The following is a 27166-nucleotide window of genomic DNA, read 5'->3' on the forward strand; positions in this document are numbered from 1 at the left end:
CTCAACTTTTATCACAGGAGGGCAGTATTAAAATTATTATTATTATCAATATCAATAAGTGCTGCAGCTCCTTAAGACCATTTGAGGCTGTGGGTATGTTCATAATTGGTTTGGTCTGTTTAACAAAATAACATTCATTTTTTAATTACTGGGACCACTACAGATGAAAAATTTTGTATCCAGGAATTCACACAATAGACACCACCGCTGAATATCTCTGTAACAATTTGGCCACAATTAGGCACATTGACCATATATTATGCCCCCCCCCCCCCCCACACACACACACACACACACACACACACACACCTTGTTGATTATAAAGCAGGTCGAGTTGCTATATAAATACTATGAAAGTATCAAAATGCTTAATCTTATTATATACATATTTCAAAATGTAATAACAACAGTGTTAGATATAGTAAAGACATTTATTTACAATACAAGTTGAATCCAAACAATAATAGGTTTACTTCAGTCATCATTGGCCAAAAACTGTAATAAAGTGAAAAGTGTCGATCCTCATGTTTGAACATCAGTGACTCTGAACTCTGGTGAAGTTAATGCAGCGGCCCTGGAGACAACAGAAGACAGACGCTACAGTCAGATACAGACATTTGTTGCAGTAAAATAACATCCACAGATAGAACAAGTGGCATATTCTAAGTTTGTAAACAGAATATGATATAAAACAACACAAGCAAACCAGGAGCATTGCATGTTATGTGTTAATTTATCCTCGTAGTTGTGCAAAAAAAAGAAAGAAAGAAAAATCACATTGGAGTTCGTACTGGCCTTGGATAAGGGCACTTATCACCTCACAGAGAAGGACAAAATATGAGGATAAATAATCAAAATCAGATCAGGAAATACTGTAAGAAAAAAACAATCCTTAAACATTGGAAGGTCTGTAGCCCATTCAAGCTTTCAAGTGTTGCCGAACCCTTCATCCATCCATCTTCAACAATCCCAGCTGACGTCGGGCATGACCTGGACAGGGGTACACCCTGGACAGGATGCCAGTCTATAACAGGGCACATAGAGACAAACAGAGACAGACAACCATTCACACTCACATTCACACCTAGGGGCAATTTAGAGTCATCAATGAACCTAACATGCATTTCTTTGGACTGTGGGAGGAAAACCGAGAACCCGGAGAAAAGACACAGGTAGAACATCCACACAGAAGGGTCCAGCCAGGATTTGAACCAGAAACCCTCCCTCTGTGATGTGACAGGGCTAACCACAGTGCTAACCACCACACCACATGCCTCCTGTGTTGCTTTAATCTTTAGTTTTGTTTCTGTTGACAGTATCTAAACCTTCTCTGTCTAAAAAGTATGACATTAGTCATTCAATAAAAGTAACATTCTATTATTTATGGCCATTATCATAGGCAAAACTCAAACTATAGAAAGGCAGGCAGCACCACAGCACTGACGTATGGACACGAGAAGCATTTTCAGTGAGGCAGCGGCCATGTTTAGTTGATGCAGAAAGCTGTTATTTGTCTCTTGGGTAGATAATTAGAGAGGGAGGATTGGGATGTATTATTTTCTGTTATCATCTAAAGAGGGTGGAGAGGGTGGATCCGTTTCTAATCAAATGAAATGGGGACAAAAACAGAATTATTCCTCTGTGGTGAGGAAAAAAAGAAGTTCAAAATATTCTAAATTGAAAAGCAGCAGTGTTTTCTTTCATCACGTTTAATTCGTTTGGAGGGAAGATGTTTGTTTACTTTGTCCTGAGGTGTCGGCCTCATGATTGCCACTCTGTCGTACTGTCTCCTCAGTAATGCCCGCAATGCATCGAAACGCCCCTGAAAGTCAAATCAAATGGGGTCAATTCATTTCAAAACACAAGATAAAAATACAGATAAAGAGTGGTATGAACATCATAACATGTTTTTGTGAATGTGAGTGAGGGTGAAGGAACAACAGTAACAGTCAGAATCAGATATTTAAGCCTTAGATCAGTAAATATTTACCATTCAAACAGTATATAATATTATATATAAATCTGGACAGTGCAGCTACACACATTAAAGAGAAAGATCATCTAATGCAAAGAGCCTTTAATGTGAAAAGTAATTACTGATGATTAATGAGGTTACTGTCTCACCTTGATAGGGGTGTACCATTTGGACTGGGATGGGGAGTTGTAGATCGGGGGAGGTCTTGGTGGATGCCGGGGCACGACGGCCTCCTCCACTCCCTCTGGCATTGTGACCACAGCGTTTTTGGCTTTCGTTAGACGTGACCCTTCCTCAGTGGACCCCATCTGCCCCCAGCGCACCTTCAGACCACGGTACAAAACACAGACATCACAGACTTGTCTGTTAGTGCCGTTAACCAGTGTGTGCGTCAATGCTTTTCAAATATGTTGGAGATTGCTTATTTCATTATTTAAAATGAATGTTGGTAAAAACACAACAATGTGAAACACTGTGGATCTTTTATGTGATTATTGTTGTGTGTTTACCTCCATGCGCTTGATCCCTCCAGGGCCTCTGCCTCCATAGTATGAAGCATCCACTCTAGGCCACCTGTGTTTGGGCAAAAGATCTTCTTCTGGCTCCTTGAAAACAACAAAGGTAGATTGAAATGACAGTGGGTTCCAAGGGGGGGGGGGGGGGGGGGGGGGGGGTATAGGGTAATAGCCCCTGCGTATTGTGATAACAGTGCTTTTATACTGTGAATAGAAAGGATGATCTACATTTTAGGGTCATTCAGTCCTACCTGAACTTAATATGGACATTTAATGCTGTGACAAACATTTGATAATCAGTCCACGCAGAACAGAAACCACCCTGGATGAAAGCTGAAGCCAATGCTCAAGTGATGCAGTACCACTAACAACCAGTAGATGCTGCCCCCACAAAGTCTCAAGCACCAGCAGATCTATTTAACTTCTTCCATCTTGAAATGATCACCTTTTTCTCTACATTATGGTCTAATTAGCTAATTTCACCCTCTCTTAAATGTCTCAGTGGCAATTAAAAAATGTGAGGTATGTTGAAAAGTGTGTTTGCTAGATTGACAGGTGCTGCAGCTGCACTTCTTTAAATAGTTGTGTTCTTTTTTTGTGTACAGTACATAAAAAAACCCAGTCCGCATGGAGCTATAAAACACACAGTACAGTTAAAGAGGTTCCTCGAAGTTCTACAAATCAAATTCACCACAAAAAGTTTTTTTTATCCAACCTCAGGGAAATACAGGGCATTTTTATTAAAATTGTGTAACTCTTAAAACATCACGTAATAAGCAAGAGAATGAAAATGAAATGAACTTTGTCTCGCCTAAACCACTTAAGAAAGCCTTTTCTCTTCAGGGGGATCATTAAACCTGTCTGAACTGAACTATGCATGTGAAGAGCTTTGATTGTTTTGTTAAATTGTGCTTTACATGGTTGCTTTTCATTAGGCCATATGTTCAGAATTTATCAGCAACCTTATATATAAGGAAAGATGTAGAACAGGAACCCTAGAAAACCCAGATGATGACTCCTGATGAAGGACACCAGCCAAGTTGGTCTTTATACTACAAGTAGTTTTGACGTCTTAAGACATTTTTTCAGTTGTGGCAGAAATCCCTACTCTGCTTCTTCACTGTCTGTCAGTCAATCAATGCAAAACGCCCCTTCAGAAACATACTGGTGACGTAAGGGAAATGCGGTTTTCAAAAGTCTTTGCTCTACTCACAATCACAGGAGGTGGAGGAGGAGGGCGAGAGGGAGGTGGGTCTCTGATCACCTGTAAGAAACAGTAGGAAAAAGAAATAAACTTAACATTGTCTGTGGACAAAAAAAAACAACCAGAAGTGTTACCATAGGGAGCAATGACCTAATGGCAACACTTAAAACTTGTGGGCTACTTCCATAAATAACAATAGCACTGGATTATATGGTTCATGCTTCCACATGCCCTGAATAGGAGATATATGCGCACATTCATAAACTGTAAACTCACCACGGTGCAGCACAGAGGCCAGAACCACCAGAATAAAGCCAGAGCCAGTAACAGCAACAGAGCCAACAGCAACCAGAGAGCCCAGGTCCCATCTGACTGCAATAAACACACACTGATCAGCTACACTTGTTATACCATGCACCTGGAGATGTGTTTATGTGTCTTGTGTTCATTCATCATTACACTGGCACCAATAGCACTGAGACATGTGTGTATGAATTAATTAATTGTCTTAAAAGCATAAAAAAGAATAGGCTAGACCTTTAAAAAGACACATTTCAATCGACAAGCTTACACACCAACACGCACACACGCGCACACAGACACACACACACACAGAGACACACACACACACACACACACACACACACACACACACACACACACACACACACACACACACACACACACACACACACACACACACACACACACACACACACAGTAGCAGCTTAAGGAGACAAAACAAAAAACAGTAGATTGCAGAGACCCTGAGCATGGTATTTGCAGTGTTAATTCACTGTTATAGCTTTGGGATAAAAACTGTTCTTATGTCTATTAGTCCAAGCATTTAGTCCGACCTGAAACGTCTGCCAGAGGGTAATAATCTTAGTCAGAGACACTAAGTTGACTATTTTGTTGTATAAGACTGCAGAATTCCCTGTATTGATACTGTGGTTATTATCATGATTGATACTCACACATGTTGTTGCATAGATGGTGATGGGACTGGAGATGTAGGACTGTCCATTGTTCAGGCTAACCAGCACCTCGATTGATCTGTAAGTATTAGACAGAATCACTGAAAACAACACCAGAAGAAAAAAAGCGACGTGTGATGTTCACCAAGCTGTCAGTGTGTGGTGGAAAATACAGTGAGGGCCAGTGTGAGAGGCCGCACGTGTGTGTTTACGGTGGAGAAGATTTATTGATAACTAAGGACTTAACAGGGTAAAGCTTTATGTTAAGGTCCATGTAAATTAAATTGTATCTCAAATGAATAATTAGTTATTGTAAATTATAAATTGTATATAACTTTATATCTTACATGAATTGTGTATTTTCTATGACAAATACATAAACTTCAAAAAGAATTTCCTGTGAAAAATACATAAGCATACAAAAAAATATCTTGAAAATATAATTTATATAGTATGTAATTGGTAATACAACAAATAACTATTGATATGTTATCATTTCATCATCAATAATATTATCATTATTATTATTATTAGGGGTGAGATTAAATAAGTTATTCTTCTTCTCACTCCCTTTCGAGCTTGTAAGGAAAAATTGTTGGACATTTAAATTTGGTTTTATGCTTTTCATTGCTTTGCAAACATTGCCTGGAATGTCCAGTTGTCTGTTTGTTGTTGTTATTTATTCCTATCTATGTCTTGACTTGTTTATAAAAAAAATAAACAAACACAAACAAGTGTTAGTTCATGGGTAATAAGGGACTTTTAAGATGCCTATGCAAATTTGTATGTGTATATAAGACTATGTAAGTGTTTCAAATATTATCATAAACACATTTAATGTTAGATTATAAGACATGTATAAGCAGACATTACTATGCATTTATTAGCAGTTAACTATTCTTTTTGCAGCTACCAGATCAAAAGTGAGACCAGTCCATTATTACGGTTGACAAATCCTTCATTATGCAATTATGAACAGCTTTTAAATACATTTTCTATATAATGCAACCCACAATCCTATAAGGACTTATTAGGCCCTTATTGCGTATTAATTTACACATATTAAAAGATCTTGTCATCAAGTTTGAGAAGCACTACCTTATACTGTAGCTGGGGTATGTTTATAGGTAATCTTCTCAGTTTCCCTGTTGACCTTCTAACACCATTAGTGCCAAGAACATTGACTCACTAAAAAGGGAAGCAATTGCCATTTATATTCTTATCTTTTTTTGTGCAGATTTCCCCTCGTTTGCCATTCTAGTTTGCAGATAAATATTGTTTCGGTTCCAACATCGTTTCAGCTCTGTCCCTGAGAAGTTACAAAACAATGCATGAGTGTTCCCATAAAGAGGGAGTGTTACAGAGTGGGTGAGACATTATGGAAAGCGCAAGGTGACGGGGGACGGATAGAGGCGGAGAGAGACAGCGCTGTTTGAAGTGGGTGAAGTTAAATCAGCTTTGGCTCGCTCTCTAAATGCCACAGAGATATTCTGGTCAGACTGGCTTCAGTTCATCCAACACTTTTAAGCTGCTGATAGTTGTACTGTAAACACTGTTTCTCTCTCCATCACACACGCACACGCACACTCACGTGCACACACACACACACACACACACACACACACACACACACACACACACACACACACACACACACACACACACACACACACACACACGCACACACACTCACACGCACACACACGCGCACACACACACACACACACACACACACACACTCACACACACACACACACACACACACACACACACACACACACACACACGTCTAGTTTCTAATTTCAACTTGCTGCATATGCACAGGCCTAGTGTTTTGATTAGACAAAGGAGAAAACTCTGATGGTTTGAAACTGATAAACTGGAGCGTGGTGATCTACAAATATACTTTCATTGTTGTTTCTATATACTTTCAGAAAGACATTAGATTATTAATTTACATTATTTAGCGTTGGGTCTATGATGATCATTATAAGCCCCTGGGTCGAGCCGGTGTCGTCAGAGAAATGCCAAAATAGTGATGTTATAAAATGATGTAATGCCTACTCACTTTCCAAAATTGATTTTTTTCACAAAAAATATGTTTTTTTCTATTTAAGGTAAACACAGGCTCAGTATTGGCTTGACGGTGAGACTTAAGACTGACAGGGCATGGAGATGCTCATATCTTTAAGATATTTTCAACAAACCCCCAGCCTTTGGTAAGACCTCATTTGAATCATAAAGGTTTTACTGCACAACAAAGAAAGAAGACAGAAAAAAAGGTCAGAGAGGACAAAAAACTGACCATGCATAAGCTTCGGTCTATTTTAGGTGTTCAAACACAAGTGTGGAAATTCTTGTGGCTACTGTTTATTTTGTGGGTAACTGTAACTATACACCATTAACTTTAAATAAATGACCAGAATGATGTGGCACTATATCAACACAGTTTTGATTTTATTTGAATCCTTGTGCAACAATTAGGACATTTTTGGCTTTCGGTTATTTTGGCTGCGTTCATGCATTTGGCGTACATTTTGGCAAGGGTGTGAAGTTTCTTTTGGAAGTTCAACTTCAACTCCTATTATAGGTCTAAAATAAACTCTGTAGCCAAAATACAGACGCTCAGACTCTAAAGGATAAAAATGTTCCCATTGAAAACCATTAAGACCATCATTTTTGCACCCACTGCCATTACAACATAAAATCACATACTCTATTATATCAAGCTTCCAATCTAGTGCCCTGGCTTCAAAATTGTAATTTTTACTATTTTCCACCATATGGAGCAAATTTTACCCTATGGTCAAATACATGCTATTTGCCTGGTTTTCACTGTTTCTTACTGCTCTATTATGGAGCACCGTTTGATGCAATCCACCAAAATCAGAGTTGTTGCTAATCACTGACATAGATATTTTTAAAGGAATGCTAAAGGGTTATTTATAGTGTGATTTTATTTTTTTGCCATGAGGAAGAAACCTTGTGCTGACATTAAGTTTAGTTGTTTTTTGTTTTTTTCAAACCTTGACGTTTGTCTACAGTTTACACAGTGACGAACACTGTGCATATTCACGTGTGTCTTGACTTACTGTCCGACCTCATGCAGAACAGGGGCTGGACACAGCAGATAGCCGTCTCTAACTACTTTTGGCTTCTGGTCTGAGAAGAAACAGAGATGGACAGACTGTGAGTGTTATTGTCTATGAAGAAAGGATGTGCTTGAAATAACATAACATAAATAAAAATATACAGAAAGTTACAAATAAGTTTAGTTGGCTTGCACAACAAATGGGCCTCTTTGCTGCATGTCAGCCCCCCCCCCCCCCCCCCCCCCAACCATTTCCTATCAATCTTCAACTGCACTATAATAAAGGCAAAAGAGCCATACAAATAATAGTATTAATAATAATAAAAACTTGTTTAACAATTAGCAATGTCCCTGTAACCATTTTAATTTAAATACATATATATATATGCATTTTCACTCCTGGGAAATTACAAAGCCACATCACAGCCAAAATAAAGATTCAAAGCAAAAACAAAAACAAAAAGAAGACAAATACAAATAAAAAGATCAATTCCAGCAGAAATGATAAAAACATGCTGCTTAGAAAAAGAAAAGGAAGATAAGTTACAGTCATGTGTTTTCCATTCATGTCCTCTCAGTGACATCAAGACGATACAGATCTGATAAGAGACAGAGAACATGTCCTCTCTCTCTGCTCAGTCTCACAATGTGTCCTCTGTTCTCCAGCTGAAGTCAATAAAGAGCAGCCACTGTTTGTTTCTGGATGTCATGACTCTGACTTTCCACTGCGGCACAGACATCTGCACGTTGTATCACATTTCACTTAATAGATGATGTTATCCCAAAGTGTGTGGCACTTACTGACCGTATGTCTCTTGATTGACAGTGAGGGAGCAAAGGATGTTGTCCGTCCTCCTGGATCCGCTGAAGCCACTGCCCCTCAGCACCACACTGAAAGACTCTGAGAAACATCAGATATGTTACAATACTGTGACATAGTACTTAAATAGCAGCAAACAGAAACAGCAATTATTAAACACCAAATATGGTGATTAAACAAATACAAATCTAAGAGTCTACAACCATGATTATTCTACAGTATATTCTATTCATTCTATGTTTTCTGTAAATCATGTATCTTACTTATTACTTTTGTGCACTTTTGTTTAGATGCTAAAATTTCATTGTCTTAGTACCTTAGTACTTTGTGCAATGACAATAAAGTTCAATATAATTTAACAATAAAAGACAAATACATAAGAGTTAGTACTCGGAAACTCCACAATAGGTACATTCACTAAAAACTTAAGACTTCAACAAGGAAATACAAACAAATCAATACAAGATGCAAACTTACAACAACATAAACATTGAGTGTAGGACATGAGTTTTCAAATCCTGCTACTATGGACTGTAAATTATATGACAGCGCAAACTGACAAAGTAGTTCTACCTGATACATATATAACTGTATCATCTGCATACATCTGAAAACCTGCTCCAAGACATACATGTGGTAAGCCATTAATATATAAACTAAACGTGGACCAGGAACAGAACCCTGCGGAACTCCTGTTTTATTCTTTAAAAAACATGATTTCTTATTCGTAATAACCACGAATATGAACCTCATAGTTGCGCTACAAGGAAGTCAGGGGAGCATCAAAGTCATTGGCCGTCATCATCTGGGGACCATGAGCGCCTGTACAGATTTTCATGGCAATTCAACAAATTTATGTTGAGATATTCTAATCTGGACCAACAAACCAACATTTCAATCACTAGAGAAATGCTGCTAGTGTGGCTAGAAATTCCTTTTACATTATAATATTATTTATTTGCACCATGCATCATCATATTCAAATACTACAGATGGAACTAACTCTTCACCACTAACTTACCGTTCACACAAACACTTGATGGCTCTATTGTAAATACGTCTGCGCATGTCTGCTTCAGGATCTGTGTGGAGATACAGATGTTGGTTGTCAGTCTGATGTCACTTTCACACCGTGAGCCTTTAAATGTTCTTGTGTACTGTGATGTGACCCTCACCGAATTGACGATGTCTTTGAGGGCATGAAACCCGGACAGCACTGGGAAGACTTGGTCCGTGCTGTCTGCTATTTCGGCGAGCTGAGACAAAAAATGAACAGAGCTGCAGTTTACCCAACATCAAATTAATTTGAAGATCTCATATATGAACAACTATATTTATATTATACATGTTCACTTCTTGCTGTCTCTCTGGGAGGTCTTCAGCTCGTTCTGGTTAAGTGCTTCAGCAGCGTTTAGGGAGGGAAAGTCTGTTTCTAGGAGATGAAAGCTCTGGACAGCAGGCTGAAGCTTTCATCTCCTGCCTTAATGATAGCAGAGCAGGAAGCTTGCCTGGCATTATTTAATTAGAGAGTGATGTAATTATTTCCTCCTCAGACCGCAAAGTACACTCGGTCAGTAACCGGGAAGAAACATGCGTGCACCCGTTGACTACTAAATACTTTCCCAGACAGTTTTGAGTTGTGTAATTTTGAAGCCATTCAGATCTGCTTATTTATACTTATTACAGATCAATACTGTCACTATAATGTGATAAAGGAGTGCTTCAGTGTGGGGGTTGTGCAACAATAGATGCCACTTTAGATGAAATATTGTTGTATCATATTTCTCAAATGTAATTACAGTTTTTTTTCTTTGCAGTGTACATTTCATTATGGATAACTTGTGATCCAGTGTTAAAGACCAGATATCATAGGTTGGCTACAAACACTTTGGACCGATTGTTGTTATTATCCAGGTGTTTTATAGGAAAATGCCTTTTTTCTTTTGCATTTTGTACAGTTAACACAGTCAGCAAAAGATGTTTGGGCTCATTCTTATTCAGCAGGAAAAACACAACGGGGGTTTCATCCTCCTTACTTCTTTTATTCCAAACACAATGCTCTCTTTCAATAACCTGATACCTGCACATGGAGTTCTCCAAGGATAAGATGGAATAAGAAGCTCAAAACATGCTGCCCTACAAAGAATATTCCATGTTTTTGCATAAACCATAAACCACAAACTACAAATCCCTGCCAGCTGCTGGCTGTTCTGTCCTTAGGAGTTTCAAATAAACTAAGCAACAGGTCAAGGTGTGTTAATAAATCCGGGCCCAAAAACAACAGCTTATTGAAAATCTGACCACAACCTAACCTAACACATGCTGACACACACACCCACACACACAAACACACACGCACGCACACACACACACACACGCGCGCACACACACACACACACACACACACACACACACACACACACACACACACACACACACACACACACACACACACACACACACACACACACACGAAGAAAGACAAATAAATGATCAGTGTTTAAACAACCAACAGTATCAGTAACAGAGAGAAGTGTACTTTCTCACAGTGCTGCATGGCTGTCAGAGGCCAAAAAATTCCTCCTACCTGTTTGTGGTCAAAGTCCATGACCCCAACACAGTACACTCTGGCTCCAAACCCTCTGGCTTTGTCGGCCTGGTAAGCATAACACAAAGAGTGAACCCTTGATTATAAATCAGAATCAGAAACAGCTTATTGTCAAATATGTTTCTACATCCATTTAATTTGACTTGGTGACGATTTGGCGCACAACAACAAACGTAAAAGTATAAAAATGTACAATGTAATATGAGCATAAGAATACGTCCGCGTATATCTTTAATTAAAGTGTTTGTTTTTAGTTGTGCAGGAATGTTATTATATTGCAAAACATACTGTATGATTTAAGAGTGATAAATGTTTTGCTTCTTTCAACAGTAACTAGATCAATTAACGCAACACGATACACATATCCTTGAGTCTGTTATTAGAGTGTTGTTATCCAGTAAAACAACAGAGTGACTTGTGAAGTATGTGTATGTGTCAGCGTGTCTTCTCAAACAGCCTCAGTATAAAAAAAAAACAACCCAAACAATAAAAACACAAAGCACATGGTAAAAATACAAAACAAACCGTTATCTTCAGTCAAGTGTGCGGGTGTTTAATACCTCCTGTACAGTCAGTTCATAGGGGTAGACCTCCAGCTTGCCATCGGTCAGAACGATGATGATGGTGGACGAGGGTGAAGTTTGGGCCTTCATCTGCTCCGACACCTGAAGAGTGAAAGTTGAGTCGAACCCTTCAGTCTAAACAGAAGAAACTCCGTGCAGCTCACACACATACTGTGCACGTGTGTTGCTCTAAAATGATAATGGCACTTTTACTGTTTGGATTGCTGAAACATTTTCTGTTCCCAGACCCCTTTGGAGCTGCTTAAAATTTCTGTTAACATAGTGTCATCTTTACTTTTTGTTTTTTTTATCTTTAAATAATTTAACAGTGTACAGTTTGGACCAACATATATATGCACATAGCAGCAGTTTTTCTCCTGCTTGTTTAAGTGTTTTAGGGTAGATTTTAAAATGTCTATTCTCATATATTAGTAGGTTGATTGTGTTAAATTCCCTCCATACCATGTCATTCTTTTTTTTATTATTATTATTCATTTAATTGCAGACCTTGTCCCTGGTTTATGTTGAAAATGATCATCTGTGTTTGAAATATGTTTCCTGGCAGGTAATCGCAATGTTAGATGAGCGTACCTACCGCTTTCATGCCTTCGTGCATGTACGTTTCACCTGCAGGTTTGATTTGGCTCAGCTTCTCCAAACCCTCATCTATCTTAGACCTGTGCAGACACATGACACAAAAAATGAATAACAGTTTAAATAAAGACTGATAAGAGTTTCTGTCATGCAGTTTCTGTGTGATCTGGTTATCTGTTTCATGTTATCTTTTTTCAGTGAGGGGAAGAGAAAGGAAGATGGGTTAGGAGAGTTAGGAGTGGCAGAGAAGGAGAGAAAGAAAGTAGGGATTTAAAAAAACAATGGAAGCGGGTACCTGTCTCCAGTTAGTGGCAGTATGACAACTGCTTTGGCTGAAAAGACTATATAGGAGACCCTCATCCTGGGGCTGAAACACACACACACACACACACACACACACACACACACACACACACACACACACACACACACACACACACACACACACACACACACACACACACACACACACACACACACACACACACACACACACACACACACACACACACACACACACACACACACACACACACACACACACACACACACACACACACACACACACACAGCTTGTGAATCATATCTGCAGTAAAAACACTTAAAATCTAGATTTTGTATCTTTTAAGGTAAAAAAAAATACAAGTGGGTTTGTGTCAGCAAAAATGATTCCCATAAATGCTATTATGTATATGTTTTGCTTTCGATTGAACAGAGAATATATTGACATCACTATATTTCCCTCACTTTTGAAGTTTATCTTTATATATCTCTATCTGTACTTTTGCTATTAGCTTTTTTTGGTGTACTGGTATAGTGTGCAATGTCAATAAAGTTGAATCTGCTCTAATAACAGTATATGACATGACAAACCCTTGCACGCCACAATAATAGTAGGCTATAATTGCATCACTGCACAATAAGGTATTACGTGTAGAGCGAGTGGGTCTAAATAATAGAACCCAAACATCACCCAACCGAAGGGTTTATTTCGCAATAATGAAAGGCTCGCTAAACATTATCCTGCTTATTACACGGCTACTCACTTAACACATTTGACACAAAATATTGATTTAAAAATGGCTTTATTGATTAAAAAATGGTCCACCAATCAGAATTTAGCAATTTAACAAAGCTGTGCAATACGATTTATATGAACACTGTAACAGAACATGATAATACATTATATAACTTTGTGTAATGTGATATAACGAAGTATATTGAAATGTAAAGCCAACACACAGCGAGGCATATAACATGATTTTACTTTACATAAACAATACATGACATGACAAAGCAGATGATATGTTGCACATGACATGGCATAAAATAACAAACCATGAAACCATGACATTACAATTCAAAGCACCGTTTCATTTCAGTAAATGTCTTCTATTACTGAATCTGAATCACTAGACAACATGGGACAATCTAAGTGCCTTGCTCATCTACCGATCTCCACATAGTAGGAAACTGAACTCCTCACCATGTCACTGTTACTTCCTTGGGGTACAGGACTGTCTGTTACGGTCAGCACCACCTTCAACATCTGGCCAGTTGTTTAAATTTCATATTTAGTAACCCCGTATTAAACCTAAAGATATCACACACACACACCCGCCTCAGCACCGTTACCCAGAGGGGTTTTGGAGCAGTTTGGTGCCCTTGTATGATGTCTGCTGCCCAAAATAGACATGGCCTACTTACTGCCCACTACTACTGTTTGTACTATAATTTAAAATACCCATAACGACTCCCCAGTGTTTAAATAGTCTTTTTTTTATTAGTTTAAATATGACTGTAGTTCACATTTAATATGCCTGGCTGTCTGTAAAGCAATTTTCACTTGGCTTTTAACTATGCCGTATAACGTTTTGGGTTATTCCATATTCTTTGAGGCTATTTATAAAATCCCCCTAAAATCTGATGAGGGGATGAGTGGAGCAGAGGGGCAGAAGAGAGAACAACAGCCACTTTACCTACCTGACAAACCTGCTGGTGAGCTGCTCCACAAATCCGTAGATCTCATCCCAGTGTCCAAACACACTGCCTGACCTGCAAAAACAGGCAGCCACACAGCGATAAATCAAACTCACCCAAACATAAAGTATCAAAGATATCAAACTCTACATGTATCACTAAGCATGCCCGACCCTGAAGACGGCACAGGTGTGGGGAGGTTCCATCACACAGTTTAAACAAACATATTTCTTATATTTCTGCATTAATTCAGTTTTGGTGCTGCAGAGTGGGTTTGAATTCCTTCTGTTGTTGCACAGAATAAACAGAATAAACTGTTGTTAGAGATTCTGATAAGGACTTAGTTTTGACAACAACCTAACATCCTGAGAAAAACTATGAAGGCAACAGAGCGTACTTTCTCCAAGTATACTGTATATATATCACACATTGGTGGCCAGAACAGAAAAGATTACAATACACTCTGTCTAACCTGAAGTGAAGCAGCAGAGGAACTAAACACAGCCATACATGGAGAGGACTGAGTCAAGACTGTCTCTGCACTTGGTTAACAAATATCACATTATACTGGACTGTCCCTGTGAGCGCCTTTATTCCTTCAAGCAAACACATGCATTCAGACAGATAGGACTCACCTGTCTAAAACAAAATAAATATCAAATGCTCCATCACAAGAAGCATCGTCGCCACCAGGTAACGATGAATTAACACAAACACTTAGGAAAAGTAGGATCTGGCAACACATCCATATCAGATCCATAATCCATGTGTTTCATATCAGCAGTGTGTGTGTTAAAAAAATAATGTAAAAAAAAGAAATCCCCCAATAGGCAGCTATGAGGCTTCCATCAACTTCATAGCATCAGCCCGATGGTTCACATGTTGAATCACTGCTGAGTGGAAGTACAGTGCATGTGGGTTTCCTGACAGCTCGTTGGTAATGAAAGAAACAGGGCAGGGCACACAGCTGCTGCACACCACTATCCACCCAGCAGCAATACTAACAGAACAAGACTTCCCTTTTGATTTTTCAAATTAAACTTACAAAAAAAATACAACTTTAAAAAAAAAATACTACTGGGGATGCTACTACACTGGGGATCAAAATTAGAGAACAAAGTATTAATACTTGATTTATTCTTAAATACTGTTATTTTTTACTGTTCATAATTTGATAGAATATCCGCTATATCACTGCTGTACTAGCATGGTAGGCTGAATATGTAGAATGAGCAGTCTACACCGCAATCTAGTGCCCAACAATCGGGTTGCCAGGTTTGTTGCATAGTGTGTCAAGCGATCAGCCTGCTCCATGTCAAGTGATGAACAGGGTAGTGACTAATTTTCGACCAATCAATTAATTTTAACAGTATTTAACGTTAGCCAGTCTTCAACTGGAAGTCTTTGTTTAAGTGGTGTGTAATCGATTAGCTAGCTCTCAACTCAAAAGGATTCCTTGTTTCCGTAGCAACAACAGACAACCCCGGCAACCCGCAATGCCCAACGCTATTGGCTGCTACAATGTAAACAGAATGTGATAGAAAGTCATTGTCAAACCTGTTGAATTTTTAAAAAATAGTAATTCAGGGGGCGGCCGGTGGCACAGTCACCCCATGTAAAGAGGCTAAAGGTCCCTGAGGCAGTGGCAGCGGGTTTGACTCCGACCTGCGGCCTTCTGCTGCATGTCTCCCTGAAGCCCCTGAACGCCCAAACAGGTGTTTTCAGTTAACCTGGTTGATTAGACTTCTTCTGCGGGTGTGTCTACTGTGATTGATTGACATCTTCCTGAATCTCCTGTTAGCTTTGTTTCACCTGTTAAGGCGGGACAAAGTACACCTTTATCATTCTTAGTGGTAGACGGACATTTATGACCTCATCAAATTCTCATCTTCAACCAAAGCAGAGGTCAAATCCGCCAGAATAACTCAAAACACCTGTGTGGGTGTTCAGGGCCTTTAAAATATATGTATATAATAATTCAGACTAACTATATATTTTTATGGGAAAGCAATACTTTCATTCTGTACCTCTCAAAACGAACCGTGGGTTCAGTGAGCACAATTAGAGAACAGTAACCAGAAGAGAAGATTTAAACAATGTTTTCTTAGGGCTATAGGATTCAAACATAAATAGGAGGTATAGAGGCCCTTCCTGTGAGGGCTCTCAATCTTTCAGCTCTGTGAATCAGGTGTGTGTGGCACTGATTCAGCCCAGGTGTGGGGAGTTTTCATGTACCCTGAGTCTCCAGTGCTCTGTGCTGACTCATTATCTCACCTTCAGAGGTAGCCAGAGGTTCTCCCTGTTGTCAGTACTACAAACACTAACTCAGTACTTTGCGTGTATTTGTTGTCGATCGCCTGTTTCCTAGTGTATGCTAGGGGTGCTGGAGAGCTTGTTGTGACTCCAGCCTTTTGGTTTATCAAAGGTCTCAGAGGGCAGCCTTTGCAGCCTTTGTGCATGGCTGTAAATGTTTTTAGCTTTTAAAGCTTTTAAATATATATATCTTTTACGCATATAGTGGGATAATAAGATTGTATTAATGTTAGTAAAGATATAATACAGAAAAGTATCATGCTACAATGTCAGGTATTGATCAAAATAAATCAAACTGCAAATCAAATCACATTGCACACAACACACACACACATATATAATGTTTCAAAAAGCCTCAAAATAGTAAAGAATGTTGGAAAAAATCTTCAGAACATTTTATTTAATGTAACTGTATTACCATATGCTATGCTATCACATTATGCTTTTATTTTGAAGGCCAAATCATTTGTTTTCCTGTGTTGTAGATGCCATCATGGACTTGACTTTTGGCTGCCAGAGCAGCAGGCATAAATAGAAACTGACTGAGATAACAAAAACATAAAGAATGTGGGATGAGTTAATATAGCTACTACAGAAAATACCTGAGCCAAAAATATTCCTGTTTTTCAAAACAGAAGTGAAGGAAGACATGTTCTACTTATAAAACAATGTAGTGTTTTTATCCTGGTGCCCGTCCATAACTTAATAAAAGTCTGCTCCTCGGTCAATGAACAATTCAGCGGTGGCTTAATTTAATTCTCACTGAATCTGAATTCACTCCCATTAATCATTTTTGTACTGTGCGCCTTCTTAGTACAAACAAGCGCATCATGGGCCTGGAAATCTATTGCAGATGGGAAACAGGATTGAACACAACGCCCTTGGTCAGAGGGATTCTTTTTGCCTTGCATGATAAGTCTGATCCAGAAATATAACTCGCCATAAGATATTAAACCTCCTTCGTCTCACGAAAAAAAACAACACTTATTATGAATTCTTCCAAGCATGTCTCTTAAACATGACCATGTCCTCAAAAGCAAACTTTACCATGTATAAAGACAGAAGCATCAGACATGTTGAAAGCAAAATCCCCTCCCATATATATATATATATATATATATATATATATATATATATATAATCAATCTAAGATTTTCAAGACATTCCAAGAGCCCTTTTGTGGTGTTGTGTTGTAATAATATGTTTGGATTATGTTTGGATTCAATGCACCGGCTGCCTTTGGCTGCCTGGTCCCTTCATTTTCACTTCTAAAGGAGGATGAAGTCATGACATTAACCAGCTCAAATAGTAACATACCGAAGTCATTGTGTCAGCGAATTGCATCTATTCTGTTTAATCTGGGATCCCCTTTGGATATTTCATGCACGGCTGCCATGGATTATGTGATCTGTGCTTAATTCTTGGGTGGAGACAATAAGATCCTGTCAGAGACCACCATGTAATTGCCAAAGTAAGATACTCACTCAAAGACTGTGTGCAAAATAACTAAAATGATGTCTATCATACCAGAAAAAGCCTTCTCATCATGTCTAGCCAGCAGTAATGGAACAAGATGTATATATGATAATGTCAAACAATGTGGAATAAAACATTTTTTTAAGCATAAAACTTGAAGCAGATGAAAGGATGTTGAGGTCTACATTTTAAATAGGAAAAGTTAGAGCTGCAGGTGGATGGAAACCTGTATGCCAGGATGAAGAAGGACTGATGTCAGAAAAGTGTTGCCCGTGCTCTCCTGTGACCTCAGCTGAAAAACGAAGCAGAGATGGCGTTTCTTCATACCACTTAAGTTTGTGACCAGGAAATCCCTCCATCAGAGACAAAACAAATGACATTTATTTTAGGGTGTAGCCACAAATCCTGCCCATTAAGAAAAACACATTCATACTGTCAGTAAACAATGTCATTAAACTGTCACCAAGAGCAGGGGGATGATTTTCATTAAAGCTTTGGAGATATTTACTGGGGACTCCTCAAACTACTGCAATAAAATAGGACATGTGGGCCTAATGAGAGGGGAGACTTCATTCTAAGAATTTGAGAAAGGAATTTGACCCTCGTCCTACATATTTAGCACAAAGGACAGAATAAACTACTGTGAGAAACAACCATCATTGTAAATTGTTAACTTAAGAAAAAAAAATGTTTTCATGTGAAACGAAAAAAGACAGAGCACATGAGAAAACCTGTCTGCTCCCTCAAAATGACAGTGCCTCAACGATAGTGTGTGATACTGTGAATTATATTTAAAAATAAATAAATACAGTCAAAGACAGTTATTTAAAGTCACTAGGAGCACACTGATTGGCAAAGTTATTGAATTAGTAAAATTGAAATGATAGAATGAAGCATTGGGAACTAGCGTTAGGGTTAAAAATGTATTTTTGCAGGAAATCTCGCGAGATTATGTAGTTTTTTTCAAGTTGAATAAATGTCTGCAGGTGCAGCTCTCCACACAGACCAGCTGGTGGCAGTATCGTACCGCTTCACTGTAAAAAACAATAACAAAAAAAGAACAGGATATGTTTGCTGCATAGAGGTGGTTTGCTGGTGTTTTCCCAGTAGCTGTAAGCGCTTTGTTTGTTTATTTAAATTAAAATGTGATTTATTTATTCTTAACGCAATGATAGTTTAATAACCACCAGAATTATGGCTGAATTGACCGAACAAGGACACCGACGGTCGGACTGAGTCTATGGTGAGTTTTTTGACCCTGTTTTCAATCAGTTTAGTTTAGGTGGCTAAACTGATGCCTGTCAGGGTTAGCATTAAGGCTAGCCAGTCGGAATTTAGCCAAAACGGTGTGACACAGTTTGAATAACGGTACGCTATGTCTGTGTGCGGGATAATATGCTCCTTTAAAACGAACCACATGCTTTTGAGAGGATGGAGGAGTCGGTAAACAATGTTGGCGCGAGCTTGCTTACATGTAGACATACGTTTTTAAATGGCAGTGGTGCCACAAACACCAGGTGTTACCACTGTTTACTGTTCTACCCGGAAAATGGCACATCCATAAAGCTACATTTTCAAAATCTCGGCCAACCTTCAATCCCACCGTTAAAGTATACACATTTATTGTGTGTGTGTGTGTGTGTGTGTGTGTGTGTGTGTGTGTGTGTGTGTGTGTGTGTGTGTGTGTGTGTGTGTGTGTGTACACACAAAGTATGATGCCGAACGACATGCAACTGTTTGTGTCACACAATGTTTGTGAGAATTTGCAAATAAAGTTATGGGGAAAAAAATTAAACTTTTTTACCCCCTCACTCAAAAAACAACAACAGTTTAAACTATATGAGCTGAGTTAAAATAAACAACTGCCTCTCACTAATCTGTGCTTCCTCTTGTCCTGTGTCCAAACCCAGCCTTAGCCTCCCGGTTTGTATTGTAGCCTACCACAGGAGCTGAGTACAAGATGTTGCTGAAGATGCCCCAGAAGCTGCTGAAGACAGCCCACTACATAGAGCTGGGCAGCTACCAGCACTGGCCGGTGCTGATTCCCCAGAGGATAAGACTGTACACCTACGAACAAATCCCTCTCTTTCTCAAAGAAAACCCCTACATCACAGATGGCTACAGGGCCCATCTGCCCTCCAAACTCTGCCTGAGGAGGTGGGAGTCCTGTTGTGATGTAGAATCTCAATACACATTTGTAAATATCATGCATGTTATAGTGTTTAAACATTATGCTAGTTCAAGTTAGTTAGTCTGTGTGTATAAAACTGGCCTCGTTGACATGTGTGCATCTTTGTTTTTTCTCTTCTGTTAAAGTATTTTTATTCTGTCGAACGAGACTGTGAATATTTGGAGCCACCTTTTGGGTTTCCTGCTCTTCTTCTCTCTCGGGGTCAACGACCTCTCCTCAGTACTGCCAGCCTCCGGAGCGAAGAGAGAGGACTACGTCATCTACGCTATAGGACTCTTTTGCTTCCAGGTAAAAATGATTTGACAGTGAGAGTGACAACAGCTGGGGTAATCATCTTCTGGAGAAGTTGATGATATCAGAGCCCATCATCCAGATTGTGTTGTTTACTGTGCAGTTTAGAAACAGTAGGCAAAGATTCATACAGTGTGTTATGCATGATCTACAGGCGTATGTATGTGTAATTTTACTGCTTCAACAGTAATTACTGTCTGCTTTTATGTTGTTGTTTTTTATTTTACAGCTATGAACAAGTATTTGTTTTGTACTGCATATAAATGGGGTATGTATGTCTTGACAAACTTATTTATGTAGGTACATGTTTCCTGGAGTTCACCTCAACCCACCCGAGGGTGTCAACTGTGTGTAGGTAACTGTTGTAAAAGTGGGGCAAAGTGTATTGTATTATAAAGAGCTACAATAGTGAATGTGTAGTTAAAAGATCCATTGTTCAATGTAGAGGCAGTCTTGATTGTTTCTGTGTTAGCTGTGTACGGTTTGTGTTGTAGGCTGTGTAGCAGCTGATAATGGGATTGGAAAGTTGTTAATGTAATAAATTACAAGCCACTTACAGTTACCGGCCCACCCTCCTCCTTAAATGTCCTTCTTTGCCCATATAAGAGCATGTTGTGAGTATCTAGAATGTCCTTATTATTAAGATTATTCTTGAGACAATTTTTTTTACTATAGTCAGAAAAGGATTTTTTGAGACCCAGTCAAAAATGGTAAAACAAAGATTTAGTCGATGAAACCAATGATGACAATCACAAATAAAACGCTCTAGACATAAATAAGTTTCTGTTGGATGTTATGAGTACAAAAAGATGACCCTCACAATGTCGTCCAGTCTATAATGGTACGTTGTGTTTTCATCGCAGGTGTGCATGTTGTGCTCTGTGGGTTATCACCTGTTCTCGTGCCACCGATCAGAGAAGACCTGCCGCCGCTGGTTGGCGTTGGACTACGCAGGCATTTCTGTTGGCATCCTTGGCTGTTATGTACCCGGGATCTTTTACGCTTTCTACTGTAACGCTGTAAGTGCAAACACTAAAGATATACTAATACAGAAACAGACGCTCCAGCTCGGATCAGACTAATCGGTTGTTCTCCTATCTTGCAGTTTTGGCGACAGGTCTACCTGCTGACAGTGTTGTCCCTGATCCTGGCCGTCTTCTGTGCTCAGGTCCACCCCCGTTACCTCAGCAACGACTGGAGACGGATACGGATGGCGATCTTCTGCTGTGTGGCTGGCATCAGTGTGATTCCTGCCTGTCACTGGGTCTGGCTCAATGGAGGATTCACCACTGATGTTGTACAGGTCAGCTTTTTTTTTTTTACACCTTTTTGTATATAGTCAAAGTCAACTTTATTGTCAATTCTTCACATGAACAAGACATACAAGGAATCAAAATTTTGTTTCTCCCTATCCCATGCATAGGCTAGACAAGACAATGACAAGACACAATTAGTAAAGTGCCAGACACAATTAGTAAAGTGCCAGACACAATTAGTAAAGTGCTAGACACAATTAGTAAAGTGCAAGACACAATGGTAATATTTTGCAGCTTTGTTTAGAGAAGTGTTCCTCTTGTGGTCATGTAAAAAGTTTCACTCATGAATCCTCGCCTGACTGTATAATGATCAGAACTTTGTTGTTTGTTGTACGTGCAGCTGTTCCTGCCTCGTGTGTTAGTGATGTACCTGATAGCTGCATCTGCCTTCCTGTTCTATGTCACTAAGATCCCTGAACGCTATTTCCCTGGTGAGTTATGTGAACAAAAAAAAAATCAATACTTACCATATGACTAATACAAAGCCCTGCCCACCAGCCGACCGGCAGGACAAATGTTCTCATTTTACAGTTAAATGGTATTGATTAGACTAGAATTGGATACTTTTTTGTCATTGTACAAAACATACAACAAAATTCAGGTGCACTCAAGGAACGGTCTCAAATATACTTTTCTAAAAACATTTATGCTAAACTAGTTTGTGAAAACAGAGAGAGGTAAAGATCGTTTGTCTCATTGTGTTGGAATATAGTAACAGTTACACTTTTAGCAAATATAAGGTAAAAAAAACCCTATTCTTACCGAAAGTTACCAACTGTAGCTTTAAGACAGGTTTAAACCTGTGTTCTCTGGAACAAAACCCATACAGTCTCTTAAACCTCACTGATCTTTCCTCAGAGGCTACAGCTTAAACTGCATCTGTAGTTTAGTCTAAACCAAGTTGAAATGACCTAAATTGCCACTAGAGGTCATCATATCTGAGGCTTGCCATAAAACCTTTTGCAGATATGGTCAAACAGATGTAAAAAGTGAAATATGTGAAGGCAACACCACCATAAATAAAGTCAAAATCATGTGTAATTACATTGAAACTGTCAAAACAAAGTCCATTCATTTTTAAATCCAGAAAATGTGGCAGAGTGAAGAGGATAGACACATGAATTGTTCGGTCTATTGAAGCCAGAGTCACAAAAAAAGAATCATAGATGTAAGACTGATCTTTACTGCAGTTTTCATATAAATCAATATGTTTGAAAGATTATTGATACTGCAGTAGATTGTAAGGAGGCCCTGTTATTACTGTAGAGAAAAAATGTAAATAATCTAGATTTGTAGTGCTAGTAGAATAGAAATTTAAAAAAAAGCACACTATTGTCTTAGTAGTATTTGTTGAATTCCTGCCTCAGCTGTTAGTGATCTGGTCTGCAGGTGAGACAGCCAAAACTTATTTCTTTAATTACCAATTAACGAGTGAAAATAGTGTTGAACCAAGTTTGCAAGTAAAACATGACAGCAGCTGTATTTGAAATCATTCTCTCATTCACTCACTCACTCACTATTCCCTGTACATATAGTGTTTATCAAATAGTGCACTATATAGGTAATGACCAAACGACATTTCGGACACTACACTGGAATTTTTGCTCCACACACAAATTGTTGCGTCAGTAGATGCGCAGGATATATATGTGATGGAAGTGGGAGCGTCCAGCATCGTGTAAACAAACCGAGCTGTGAACCCATTTTATAGTCTGTTTATAATACAAACCTGCACTCAGGAAGTCGGAGAAAAGGTTGTGTTGATGTTGCATGTTAATTTTAATGTTAAATCCAAAGTAAATTGTAGAAATTTTGATTTAGTTAACAGTGGTTTAGTGTCCCGATTGCTCGCAAGGAACTACTTGGTTTGCGAGAAACAGTTGTTGGTAACTGCAGTTAGCTCTCAGATACCTGGCTACCATTAGCACCTCCTCTGCTTCTTCTTCTCCTCCGGTAAACAATGTAATGTACATTGTATCTACACTCAAATTACTTGTGCATTGTGGGTATTTTATAGCGGACTATATAGTGAATGAAATTAGCCACAGAGCATTTGAAAACCACTACAAAATGGCGTACGCACTGTTAAGTGCACTACTTCTGTGATAGGGAACGATTTTGAACACAGCTATAGTGACAGTGAGCTGTGTAATATAAGAAAGAAGGATAGACTAAAAATGACATGTTTAGGTCTCATTGTTTTAATGTTAAATTTCCTTCTGAAATATATTTACATTCTAATACGTTGTAAATAAAGGATGAGAATGAACAAAACGTGAATGAAAGTATGTGTTCAGAGCTTTTTTTTTTTCCCCCTCTCTTCATCTAGGCCACCTGAACTATCTGGGAGCCAGCCACCAGGTGTGGCACATACTGGTGGTGTTGATGTTTTACTGGTGGCATCAGACGGCCGTACACATCATGCACTTCAGGCACAGCCAGTCCTGCCCGGCCCAGACCAGCAGCTAAGTTGAACTGATCAAATAATGTTTTCGGACGGCAATCATTTGCAGACTAAACTCACAACTTCCTAAATATTAGCTGCTGGTTAGAATGATGCTGTGGGGGTGCATCTATGTTTCCAGGGTCCTATGTTCTTTTTAATGACACATTAAGGAGACTGTTTTATGTGTGTGTTTGAGGGTTTCCCTGGGTCAATATGTGGAAATCCCCCACTTACAGCTTACAGCCTGCTGATGTTATGCTCCTTGAAACTTATGCTGTCAAATTTGCAAACAGACAATTGTCTTTTGAGGTTGACACCTCCAAAGTAGCTGAATACTATCTACCATACAAACTGCATTTGAAATGTCCATCTACCTTCATTCTTTTGCTATTTGAACTGTAAAGCCAATACCCATCCCTTAAATGAGGACCCTGGAAACATAGGGATAACCCTGTTGCTGCGTAAGGTTTATCAAACACTAACTACCAGAAACTCCTGACTTTCGTCTGCTAAGGTGTAAACCCTGAGAGTCTGATGGTAGCTTGAAGCTTTCCCTGAGCCACTGGTTACTGTTGAAGGACAGTATATAAGTCTACTGTCTCCAACAGCACAAATCAGCTGAGAGTGGTGAGACGCTACTGTAAATCTTCAAATTCTCTTAACCACCATATCCATTAGGATGTATGCATGAATTTAAATTCCTTTGTAGAAACAGACTAAGTTTGGTGTTTTTTTATTGGTGATCATGTTATCCCATGGTTGGTTATAATTGTGATTCTTGAAAACATATCTATAAGGATTCTTCTGAATCAAACTAAACGACCTGTGTGAACAATGATTATTTTTTGTCTCGATGAAGCGTCGAAAGCACCGAACAAAAACATGACGAGTGAAAATTCAACATATGGACACTGTGAACTACCTGTCTCTGGGAGAAATAATGTATTTAATAGTCTCAACGCCTCGAGTGTGGGAACCATACTAAGGCTATGGTGCATTGTTTTCTTAGCACTGCTTGATTTGTGTTATTTCTTGGTGTGTAAAGTTTTTTTGTCTTTGGAATCAATAAGTTTGCAGTTTTAGAAAAAAAACACATCTTCAATTACTCTTTAAAACAATGGCCAAAGCCAGTATGTTAGGGCTGCAATAGGTAAGATGTCAAAACAGTCTCAGCCAGAGCAACACAGTTAATCCAAATGTTATACAATCAATCCCTTTGCTAGAATTGTCAGTATTGGATTGAATCTAAGTCCTAAGGCCACATCAGTGACCACACAGCAGTCTCCTGACACACTGCACAGGATTCACAGGCAAGTGTTGACTTTTCCTAAACTTGCCCATTCCAGCTTTCACTTGTAGAACGGAAGTGTAAACACAATAACATTAAAGGGATGGTTTGGATATTATGAAGCAGGGTTGTATGAGGTGTTTTAAAGGGTTAGTTCCGATTCAACAAAGTCACTTTCGAATTCAGTTAGACTGTCTGATGGAAAGGTAAAGTGAAACATATTTCACATATATTGTACACATAAACCGATAAAGATTTCCTTATTTTTGGTGGTTAAAATACATTGAGCTTCTGGTCCGGTCCACAGCAGTACATTGCTTGGCTGCCATAGGTTATAACCCCACTTCAAATTACCTGGACTACCCTATTTAAGGGGATATTTATTTAAATTTGATGAAACGGAATATATATTGACTGAGATTCCCAATGACGCTTTTCCATGTACAGTATATATAGTCCAAATGACAACAAAACATATTTTTCACCTATATATTAAAACCTAGTTTTGATTTTATGTCCTCAGAGATTTATGCCACCACTTCAGTATAATAATGGTGAATGGGTATTTGGGTTTAGGAGCACACAGAATTAAAAAATGACCCTTTAAAAAAAATCTATTTTTTAAGGACTACTGTATATTCTTGTTTGAAGGTGGTTTGTAAACCCGAGGCAATGAAACCAAAACTATCTGTTTGGCCAGAATGAGGAAAATGTTTATTGTAATTTGGATGAATTCACCCTTTAACAACAAAAAAAATATTTTCTGACAATCCAGTTGGCGGTAACTTGTTAAACCCCTGTGGCTGACATGACAGGTGGTTGTATTATTAGATGTCCCCTCTGCTCTGTGTTGTTATTGTTATTGTTTTAATAAGGCCAGTGTAAAGTGTTACAGGTACCTGAAACACTTTTCCACAGTATACTTTTAATGTGTAGTGTTATTTTTTAAATATAATTTCCACCATGTTTGTACTCCATTTGCCTTATCGTTGAGTATTTGTACTGCACTTACTGTTACAGTCTGTTTTGGGTCAAGAAATGATGATCAAACTCAGACTCTTATCATCTTTACTGTTACACCACAAAGCCAGTATGGTTTGTTCTTTTAATGTAGTACAATTTAATGTTTAGAACAACTTATGGATTTTAAATCAGTTACTGCTGCCGAGCTGGAAGACGCACTGTCCAGGTGCTGAAAGACTTTACTTTGCCTTTTTGAGTGTTTTTCTTTTTGAAAATGTATTAGAAACTGCTTGGTCTTTTGATTGATCTCATGATTGTATTATCCTTGGTTTATGTGTCTTCCTGTTCTATCATTTTTTATGATAAAGCACTGGCGCTGATTAACAAGATGTATAATATTTATTTCAGTGCCTATGTGAAATTATATTTTCAAACATTTTTGAATGAATAAAGAATGCTGGTAAATACATTTGAATCTTGTTTTTGAACAGCTCAGAATTACTTTGATTGATTTAAATCCCATTATCATTGCTAAGGCATCATGTGCTTATGTCT

The 27166-nt window shown here is 38.6% G+C and overlaps 2 protein-coding genes across 2 annotated transcripts; one reads left to right on the forward strand and one right to left on the reverse strand.

Moving 5' to 3' along the window:
* Positions 1–472: 472 nt before the first annotated feature.
* LOC310959063 (anthrax toxin receptor 1-like) lies at positions 473–15245 on the reverse strand. The gene is made up of 17 exons (XM_083930273.1): positions 14963–15245; positions 14331–14402; positions 12643–12714; positions 12349–12430; positions 11751–11855; positions 11170–11238; positions 9758–9838; positions 9604–9664; positions 8568–8663; positions 7764–7833; positions 4672–4750; positions 3971–4066; positions 3704–3754; positions 2485–2580; positions 2125–2298; positions 1742–1822; positions 473–574 (listed from the first exon to the last, which is right to left on the reverse strand). Exons 1-17 carry the CDS (start codon positions 15085–15087, stop codon positions 536–538), a joined length of 1449 nt encoding a protein of 482 aa, XP_083786399.1. The 5' UTR covers positions 15088–15245; the 3' UTR covers positions 473–535.
* Positions 15246–19191: 3946 nt separating this feature from the next.
* On the forward strand, positions 19192–26944 carry LOC310959182 (progestin and adipoQ receptor family member 3-like). The gene is made up of 7 exons (XM_083930439.1): positions 19192–19359; positions 20027–20273; positions 20433–20595; positions 21462–21617; positions 21704–21901; positions 22255–22345; positions 24244–26944. Exons 2-7 carry the CDS (start codon positions 20077–20079, stop codon positions 24381–24383), a joined length of 945 nt encoding a protein of 314 aa, XP_083786565.1. The 5' UTR covers positions 19192–19359; positions 20027–20076; the 3' UTR covers positions 24384–26944.
* Positions 26945–27166: the final 222 nt, after the last annotated feature.

This window comes from Echiichthys vipera (assembly GCF_963691815.1).
Source record: "Echiichthys vipera genome assembly, chromosome: 16".
Classification (NCBI taxonomy): domain Eukaryota; kingdom Metazoa; phylum Chordata; class Actinopteri; order Perciformes; family Trachinidae; genus Echiichthys; species Echiichthys vipera.

Coding starts and splice junctions, on each gene's coding strand:
- LOC310959063 (XM_083930273.1), bottom strand. CDS start 15,087: ATGGATCTGATATGGATGTGTTGCCAGATCCTACTTTTCCTAAGTGTT. Junction 9,665..9,757: donor TCAAAGACATCGTCAATTCG/GTGAGGGTCACA, acceptor ATCTCCACACAG/ATCCTGAAGCAGACATGCGC. Junction 8,664..9,603: donor ATCAAGTGTTTGTGTGAACG/GTAAGTTAGTGG, acceptor GATGTTTCTCAG/AGTCTTTCAGTGTGGTGCTG.
- LOC310959182 (XM_083930439.1), top strand. CDS start 20,077: ATGTTGCTGAAGATGCCCCAGAAGCTGCTGAAGACAGCCCACTACATA. Junction 21,902..22,254: donor TCACCACTGATGTTGTACAG/GTCAGCTTTTTT, acceptor TTGTACGTGCAG/CTGTTCCTGCCTCGTGTGTT. Junction 22,346..24,243: donor CCCTGAACGCTATTTCCCTG/GTGAGTTATGTG, acceptor CTCTTCATCTAG/GCCACCTGAACTATCTGGGA.